Raw genomic sequence first — 10,110 nt, forward strand, 5'->3', positions numbered from 1 at the left:
TGGTCCTCCCAGACTCTTCATGTGAAGTTATGTTTTGAGCTGCCATGTTTCCACATCAGTAGGTGGCTATAATGCACCGTACAGTTGTTTGCCAACCTCCAAAAAACAAACTAAAGAGAAGAAGAAGAAGATGAGCTGCCATGTCAGAAACTTTGTTGTTGTTTTTTTTTTTTTTTTTTACATTTGAACCTCCTTGAGCTTTGCCTGTATTTGGGTTTTCAGCATTGACAAACATGACAATATTTATTTTCTCCCTCATGTAGTGGTTCCAGAAAACTTAAATTTGTCTCCACATATTCCCCATCCTTTGGATTGTGGTTGACTCAAGCCTGTTTCTCACAGCAAAAGCTAATGAGCTGCAAAACCCCTAATGACAAGAATTAGTTGTCCCCTGTCACCAATGCAGGGAACATATAAAAGCTCTCTGTTCATGACAGGGGACATCAGTGACAGCTGGCGTTGAGTTCTATTTTGTGCTTCTAATTGTCAACACAACGATAGTACATGTGAGAGCAAGTTTGAATTATGGCCTAGAGGGCCTCTCATAAATACAACCTTGTCTCTCTAAAACTTTAGAAGAAAGTCTAAGGCACTGGTTTTCAAAAATGAGGTTAAGAAGTAGACCTGTCACAATAAGCTAGTCGAGTAATCACACCATAAATTAAAATGAGTCAAATGAATAAAATGTGGTTAATAATTTTCATTTGTCTGCTTGTTTTGTTTCTTCTCCCTCTTTTCTGCTCCTTAGCATAGGGAGGAGTGAACTCTGGCATCAGGTGTTTGCCAGACGCATGGTCTCGTAAACTCTGTAGCCTGAGAGCCCCGTGAACAGGCCTTTAGCTGGAGGGGCATTCTCAGTTTTCTGACGCATTCTTTCAGCTGTGCCTCAGGATGCCCTCATCATTATATTAGACTTCCTTTGAAAGCGTGGCGACAAATTGTGTCACTATAATCAAATAAACTAAGGAAGAATATCCATTTCAATAATGACTCTTGGCTGTAAATGTGAAAGATTAGCAATTTCTGTACAAGAAGCCAAGTTTTGCTTTGACCTTAGTTTGCAATGTGGTAACATGGTAACGGAAGGGAAATCTACTGTCAAACCAAATTTTTAAGTATTTATACTCTGTAACTTGCTCAAGGATTGTTTCATTTGTAGAAGCATCATCGTTAGCCTCATTACAATATCAGTTGTAAGTAAAAAAAATGTATTTTAGATAAAAACATCCTCCTTGTCCTATGTTGATGTAGAAATAACGAATCACAGATTGAGAAAGTATCAGTTTGATAAAACAACTTGTTCCTTCAAGCCAAAGCTCAACAGCTCAGCTTAGCCACCTTCAAGTTTTAAGTCAAAAACTGCACACAAGCTTTGTTAGGGATGACAGTTGAAAATCTGCTTCCTTTATAAAGAGATGTTTTGAGAAACGAGGCCAGCCTCTTCCAGGGGACAGGAAAGCGTATAGAGTTGATTAAAATTTAAAAACTAAAAAACTTACTTTTTTTCTTCATGTTAGCTAAGATTGCTGGCCAAACGTTTGTAAAATGAGGCTTTAATTTTCTGTTTGATTTGTACTGCAGGAACTCAGTTATCAGTTCAGCTGATAACACTCAGTTTAGGGAGCTGTGAGAAAGGAGCACATGTTTAACTCCTCTGAAATTTTGAAATCTCCAACTGGGAACCAGGTGTGAGTTGAAAACTCTTAAAAGTGAGGCACAGACCTGCTACCGAGCATTTCGCTATCATCACAGGAGAGCATGAAGCTTGTCGTCTTGGTCGCTCTGTTTGGGCTCAGCCTCGCCCAGCACAACCCCCACATCAAGCATGGCAGGACAAGCATTGTTCACCTGTTCGAGTGGCGCTGGGCCGACATCGCTGAAGAGTGCGAGCGCTTCTTGGGTCCCAATGGTTTTGGTGGTGTTCAGGTAAACACATTTAATCAACTGATTCAGCATGCTCTCCATTATTTGACAACCAGAATGGTTGATTCAGTGCAATTAATTCAGGCCTTCTACTGTGTAGAATCAGATTTTTTTGTTACTGTTTTACTCAGATCTCACCTCCAAATGAACACATTTTGAAAGAAAGTCCCTGGAGGCCCTGGTGGCAGAGATACCAACCAATCAGCTACAAATTGTGCTCCAGATCTGGCAGTGAGGACGAACTAAGAGACATGATTACCAGATGCAACAACGTTGGGGTAAACTATTCTACAGAACTGATTGTATAGAAAACTTTGAGTTATTGGCCACCATTAGCAGAACACGTGTTAACGTTTCTAATATTTAGGCTACCAATAGGAAAATTATCCATTCAGGCAAGGAATAAAGGTTATTTGTTGGAATATTGCAGGTTAACGTTTATGTGGACGCTGTCATTAACCACATGGCTCGTGGTGATGGTGGAGAAGGAACCCACTCTTCATGTGGAAGCTGGTTTAGTGTCTACACACAGGACTTCCCCAGTGTGCCATATTCCAGTTTGGATTTCAATGACAACAAATGCTACACTGCCAGTGGCAATATTGAGAACTATTCAGACCCCAATCAGGTAATCAGTGATACAGAAAAAAAAGTGGCAGCACAAGGAAACAGTCTCTGCATCATCGTCTGCTCATGAAATAACATTTGTATCAACTGTTAAATTGTAGTTTAGAAACATTATTTTACTTGATCCAGGTGCGAGATTGTCGTCTGGATCGTCTGCTGGACCTCGCCCTTGAGAAAGATTATGTTAGAGGCAAGGTGGCTGATTACATGAACAATCTGATTGACATGGGTGTGGCTGGATTCAGAGTGGATGCCTGTAAGCACATGTGGCCAGGTGATCTGGATATTGTTTTTGGTAGTCTTAAAAACCTCAACACCATGTGGTTTGCCAGTGGCTCAAGACCTTTCATCTTCCAGGAGGTACATTTTAATGTCACTATGTACTTAGGTATCTGAAAACTAATATATAGTATATATGTTTTTAATATTTTAGCAAATTGCAGCATTATTCCTCTTGTTTTATGTGTTGTCATTATTCCAGGTGATTGATCTGGGAGGTGAGCCCATCTCGTCTAAAGAATATTACCATCTGGGAAGAGTGACTGAATTCAAATATGGTGCCAAACTGGGAACGGTCTTCAGGAAATGGAATGGTGAAAAGCTTAGTTATACCAAGTATGTCTTTATACCAGTGGTTTAAAAAATTAGTATTCTGTTCGTTGTAACAAATGGACAACTTGAATTTCCACATGTGATCATATTGTGTTTATGTGTTCAGGAACTGGGGAGAGGGATGGGGCTTTATGCCTGATGGAAATGCTCTTGTTTTTATTGACAATCATGACAATCAGAGAGGTCATGGTGCTGGTGGTGCATCCATCATTTCCTTCTGGGACGCCAGACTCCACAAGATGGCTGTTGGCTACATGTTGGCTCATCCTTATGGACAAACCAGGGTCATGTCTAGCTATAAGTGGGACCGTAACTTTGTGGATGGAAAAGTATGTTCCCTGGTTTAAAACAAAACACAAAAAACAACATGATAGATACATACGTGCATTTTAGTGTGTGTGTGTTTAAACTTTTGTTAAACCAATTTTTGAACAACAACAGGATCAGAATGACTGGATTGGTCCTCCCAGCAACAGTGATGGATCCACTAAGCCTGTTCCCATCAACCCTGATCAGACTTGTGGAGATGGATGGGTATGTGAGCACAGATGGCGTCAGATCAAGTGAGTCTCAGAACAAACTGGCAAATTAATACAGCTTATTTGTTTTCTACATTATCAAATGGAAATAAAATGTTTACGAAACAGACATTTCATTTTTCTTGACATTTTTCCATCCACACCTGTTTTTTAAAGGAACATGGTCACTTTCCGTAATGTGGTGAATGGGCAGCCTCAAGCTAACTGGTGGGACAATCAGAGCAACCAGGTTGCTTTTGGCCGAGGTGATCGGGGTTTTATCATCTTTAACAACGATGACTGGTAAGGACTGAGCGAAGATGACAAACTGAGGTTTTATTGGTTTGTTTATAAATTTAAGCTTGCTACAAATCACTGAGTCCTGCAACCAGTGTCTTGCTAATTCACACTTTGATTTAATTGATGCTGTGTGAACATAATATGACTTTTGTTCTTCAGGGACCTGGATGTGACCCTGAACACGGGCATGCCTGCTGGAACCTACTGTGATGTCATTTCTGGRCAGAARGAAGGAGGCGGCTGCACCGGGAAGAAAATACAAGTTGGAAGTGATGGCCGTGCCCACTTCAGCATCAGTAACAGGGAGGAAGACCCCTTTGTTGCTATTCATGCTGAATCCAAGCTTTAAACTGTAAACTCAAAATAAAGTAGTGCATGAATCACTTTTGATGTTTCTCTTTTTTTAATAGAAATTCATAGTTTGACAAAAAACATGCAATTCCATTTTGGCCCACTTAAGATAATTCCCTTCCAAAAGTTAAAGTAAAACAAAACAGATAAGGCCTCTTATACAGTATACTCAGTCTTTGGCATTTGAAATTTTGATTATGCTCGTAACATGTCACCACCACATAAAAATTAAACAAATAAATACAAAATAATAATAACAATAATAATAAATTAAAGAATCAGGGCTTCAATGGCTTTATCACTTTTTATTAGTTTGTGCAAAATTAAAAATTGCTAATTCATAACGTTCTGGGCCTTAAACTTGACATGTGTTTTTAATGAATCACAGCTTCTGTAACAGCCCACACGTTGTGAAGGACACAGCAAAAATAAGTTGGCTTCCTTTTGCATCAATTAGCCAAAACACAAACATTTGAAAAATCTGAAAAGATATTGTGGAACATTTTTTGAAGGCGCAAAATGTCCACCAAAAAACAAAATTAAACTGACAAACAGCTGTTACTTTTTTGATCCACATCTCAGAGCAAAGTATATATCTTAAGTGAGGTAAGATCTTACCTTAGGAGAAAGTTTCTAGCATGTCTTACTCCTGGGAACATTGGCAACTGTTTTGACATGTTTTCCATGTTAGATGTGTTTTCCCTTATGTAACAGTTTGGTTTCATAATACTGGGATCAAAACAGCCTATGAGCTTTTGTAGACTTATGAAACACAACATTTTCTGTCTTGTTACTAATATTTCGACTTATAGAACCTAGTGGAACACTAGAACCAAAGTAATGTCTTTAAAAAAATATGTCAAGTTTAGTAATGCCTAGTTCATAAATTATTATTTAAATGTCCTGTTGATGTTTCCACTTTCTTATTTCAGATGGGAGAAAACTGACAAAACTGCACCTGTTAATCTCATTGATCTAACTGGAGGAAAAGTGTAAACATACTGGTGAATATGTGTTTAGTTCTCTTCTAAAGAAGAGCCATTTGAATGATCAATTTGATAACTGTTTGGGTTCAGCTTTGCTCAGCAGCTGATTTTCTATAATATTTTATGTGGTTCAATAAAATTGTGGAACAATCTAGAGAGTGATGTCAAAAGGGCAGGATCATTGTATATGTTTAGGAGAATGGTAAATTTTGGTTTGTTGAAGAAATATGAAATAGTACAATGTGTATCCATAGCAAAAGTTTGAGATAGATTTGATGTTTACTTTTTCTTATTTTTTGTTTTGTTAAGTAAAGATTTGTATTGTTTGAATTTATTTGATGGAGAAAAGGCACAGATATTATAAGATGTTTTTTTTTCTCTGCTGCCTTTCATTTTATTTTATTAGTCATTTCTATTTTTTTTATTGAAACTGCTTTTTTATTTTTTAATATATTGAAGTAGCATGGAAGTAAAATAAAAAAAAACTGAATCAGATCAAATCAAATCTGATCTTTTTAATTTGAACAAAATTGATGAACATCTGTCTCAGTTTGGAATCCATTTACACAGCCAGAGATATGCCTAATTTAAATTGGAGCTACCAAAAGGAAATTTAAATGCTCAAGTATCCCTATTTTTTAACTCAGAATTGCCAATGTAACTTTCTTCCACAGTGTTAGCAAGAGCAATTTACTCTTAGATCTCTCTGCCAGCATGACCGCATTATTCTGGATAATCCTCAGAGCCTTGTTCCAGAAATACCAGTCATTCAGCTACGACTTGTGCTTACGATCAGGCCGTAAAGTTAAACTGAGAGAACTGATCACCGGAGTTCACCACATCACATGATGAAAATGATGAACCTATTGTATCTCTCAGCACCCTGTAAATATGCAGCCTTTTATGAAGGAATGAATGATTACTAAATGCCCTTTATTACTTTAACTTTTGCATTGTTGCCACGCTGCTTTATGACTTTAGGCACTGCAGAGAAAACAAAACAACAAGCTACAGCTGAACCATGCAGCACACATTGAGTTTAATTTGCAAAGAGCATTTGTGAAAATGAGAGCATGTTGCACAATTATTATTCTGATTTACTGCAAGTTATTATTCTGATTTACTGCAAGTTTATTGGACACAGGTAACCAACTTCGTAGACATGATTATTAACCTCATGTGAATGTGTTAGTGGAGTGTGAAACTCTGAGGTGCATTTTAACCAAGTGCATTTACTTTGTTATAATTCTTAAGTAATTTTTTGAGGGTTTATGTTTTGCCAAATGTATTTTTTTTGTTTTAGTTGTAAGTTTTACTCTTATTTTGTTACATTCAAAATATAAAATTGATACTTTTGTGTCTTAAATTTACAATTTAACACCTAGTTTCACGCTACAAATGTAAATATAACTCGATCAAAAGAGTAGTTTATGTTCTCTAAGAAATGAAGTGTTATGTCAACAGGCTCCTCTAAAGTGAGTTGAGTAAATTAATTACTAATTACTTTTTTGCCAGTGTTTATGCATTAGCAGTACTTTGAATATTTGAAAAGTTATCAGTTAGATCGTTGTATATTATTTTCTACTTTATGTTTTAAATATTATTTTCAAATGCTCATATTGAGAGCCGCTGCTTCTGTGTTGAAGAGTCATCTAAGGTCCTTCAGGCATCAGACTGCATGCCTTCTGGATGGTTCCCTGTTTCAGGCACATCCCACTGGGAAGATGTCCTTGGGCAGACCCAGAACTCACTGGAAGGATTGTGTTTTTTTCCTGGCCTGGGAATGCCTTGAGGTCCCCCAGGTGGACCAGGAAAGTGTATCTGGGGAGAGGATTTTCTGGGTTAATTTCTTGGACCTTTTGCCTGTGTGATCAGACTACAGATAAGCTGTAGAAGATAAAGATCGAGATGGGGTGTTACTCCATGCAGTGTAAGACTTTGTCAGGGTCATTTTGGTAATACTAAAATATGCATTTAATCTAACAACTATTGCATTGTTTCACCCAAAACATGACTTACTTTCATGAAATGTACAAAAAATATGATTAGACTTTTTATATCCTCTGGTTGTGAGTAAGTTATTTTAAATACATAACTGTACCCTTGTGGTTTGTATCATGAGCAGTAAAGAAATGTTACTTTTGTGTCGAAAAACTAAAGCATTTCTCATAACTTATATAATAACAACTATAATGCAAATGTTTGTTTTCTTTTATAGAGGTAGCTATCTATTTATATCATGGAAATAAAAACAAATGGCCCAGGTGCAGAAGTTGCATCACATAACATGTGTCCTTGTTCTTGTTTTTTCTCCTTTATATCAAGGAAAAACCAACAGAGATTAACCACAGTGATGTGAGATGTGTAGAAGGTCCAACATGTTATGTTAACTTCACCTTAAATACCCTCACAAACTCAAACATTTTGTTATGAAAGCTTTACACAAAGAAGAGTTTTATGTAAATCAAGCGGAGGAATTGCTGATGTATGATAAAAAATATGTTGATTATATCTTCAAAAAATTAACATTTAATCCAGAAATTATTAGGACTTTTATGTGGACTCAGTCAGTGTCTTTCAAGATGTATAGAAAGAATAAAATTAATATTATGGAGTACCAAAATGTAAGTTTTAGATAAATACTGTATTTTTTTCTTTTTAATAGATAAAGAGGTTACAGAGCCCACAACAAATGTAAAAATACGTATTTAAATCATGCCACAAGTGCTTTGTATAAAAAACCTTGTGAATGCCAGAATGAGAGCATTTTTGTCAGTATTTCTGCTTTTATGAATAAGATTTTTATCATCCCAGCTGCTTCCTATCAAACCCAGCTCCAGACCCTCTCATCACCACCTGCAGAGAGTGTGTCAAACAGACATCTGACCTGCCTTACTGAGTTTTGTTCCGGGTCACTTCTTCCAGTGAGTCTTCGGTTTACAGGCTTGTTTAAAGTGAAAAGGGGGCTCTGACAGGTCTGTGGTGAAAACACACAGGCTTAATAACCCATCTGTGTGCTGACTGTGAGGTGACACATAAGGACTAAAGGAATAAAAATCTAACAACACAGGACAGATTTTGCTCTGATGCTCTGCTAACAGTCGACGCACTGCTGTTCTGACAGTGGTCCAGACACAAACACACTCAGAGTTACAGAAACAATTTACACTGAAAAGTGAGCAGTGCAAGGGAAAATTACATCTTTATAAATAACTTTACTTGAAAAACCTATTTGTGAATTTTCTTAAAAGAATAAAAAGATTGACATATTTTCAGTGTGTTTTATGTAATTCTGACATATACGCTATATACAGTGATTATGATTTTTGGAAGCCTTTTTTGCAACCAGTAGAGTGTTAAACAAATTGTGGTAAATTAATACAGTATATATANTTATTATACCATTGTTGGCTACTTTGGGGTATTTTTCTTCCAAGAGTTGAAGTTGTGTTAAGTGAAAGTGTCAGTGGTCATCTAAGCTTTATGTTCAGTGACCCCCAAACTGGAAAGAGTGGCTTCAACAGATCCCAGAAACAACCTCAGAGCTCTCTGTCCAGAAATGTGCAGCCAGATGAAGAGCTGAGCTGCTGCCTCAACTTCTTAAAGTTTTATATTTTATTTTTCAAAAAAAAAATTTTAGATTTCACAATATTGTTTTGGCTGTTTCTTAAAAGCATGTTGAACGCATTGCGTTTGCTCTTGATTTGAAGACAAACATGCCGTCATTCATCTCTGATTACAGCCAGAAACATTAGTTTTATTCAAGCAAGTTTGGTCAAACTTTGTTTATAAGAGCATATGATTGAATAAGCGCTAACCACCCTGTGCCAAAATAGCTATGGGAAAAAAAATAAGTGCAGGAAAGCAAGTTGACAGACACAAATACTCAGGAAGCAGATGTTCCCATGAATACAAATATCAGTTGGTGGGCCTTGAAAAACATGTTAAAAAAAGATAAACAAAACAGTTTTGTAAAACTGGGTGTTCTTTTTTGCTCTTGGGAGGCAAGGTCATACATCTTTTAGTAAGTATTGTCACAATTCATGTTTGGTTGTTAAGGAGAACGTCTACTTTAATTAAATTGTCTTAAAAATGCAAATAATAGTAAGTACAGTCTCTAACTCTTAACAAGTAAAATATTGTCTTCTTTTATTCACATCTGTACACATTTCACTGAAAGTATTTTCTTCAGAAGTAAAAATAGGACAAGACAGAAAGGCTTCAACATAAACACAGTTAAAATACTGTGTAAAAATGTATACTTCCATCCATCCACTATCTATACCCGTTTCTTCCTTTCAGACTTACAAGGGTCTGGGGTATAGAGTATGTGTGCTGTGGTTTTGTTATCTTTGTTTTTGCAGGTGTGGAGCCAAGATGTCGAGTGTGCTGTCTTGTGTTTTCTCGAGAAATGTTTCACTTTTCTTCTAATCTCTCTTTCACTCTTTCTCATTACATTTCATTTTTTTCCTTCTCTTTCTTTTCCTCCTTAAACAAATTACGTGGGTCACCGGTGCCCATATCCAGCAGTCACAGTGTGAGGGGTGGGGTACAGTCTGGACAGGTCACAAGTCCATCACAGCTTGAATAAAAAATGTGTACTTTTTAACAAAAACAAACAAAAAAGGGAGACATTGTTTGTTTATTAGATTTTTTTTAATCTTCCATACAATGGTTGATTGTCTCTGTTTGTATTTGATGTTTACTTTTTAAAAATATATTGCAAGTATAAAAACAGATTTTTACAAATGCATTTTTTCCCCTTTACACTATACCAGCAGCTGACAGTAAGC

At 36.6% G+C, this 10,110-nt stretch overlaps 1 protein-coding gene across 1 annotated transcript; it reads left to right on the forward strand.

Moving 5' to 3' along the window:
- The first annotated feature begins 1,743 nt into the window (after nt 1–1,743).
- On the forward strand, nt 1,744–4,364 carry LOC106516899 (alpha-amylase 1). Its single transcript, XM_014007488.1, has 9 exons — nt 1,744–1,926; nt 2,055–2,201; nt 2,354–2,551; nt 2,680–2,910; nt 3,032–3,165; nt 3,269–3,491; nt 3,604–3,725; nt 3,858–3,983; nt 4,140–4,364. The coding sequence occupies exons 1-9, from the start codon at nt 1,759–1,761 to the stop codon at nt 4,327–4,329; spliced, it is 1,539 nt and encodes a 512-aa protein (XP_013862942.1). The 5' UTR covers nt 1,744–1,758; the 3' UTR covers nt 4,330–4,364.
- Nucleotides 4,365–10,110: the final 5,746 nt, after the last annotated feature.

Source organism: Austrofundulus limnaeus, unplaced genomic scaffold (assembly GCF_001266775.1).
Source record: "Austrofundulus limnaeus strain Quisiro unplaced genomic scaffold, Austrofundulus_limnaeus-1.0 Scaffold42, whole genome shotgun sequence".
NCBI classification, from domain to species: domain Eukaryota; kingdom Metazoa; phylum Chordata; class Actinopteri; order Cyprinodontiformes; family Rivulidae; genus Austrofundulus; species Austrofundulus limnaeus.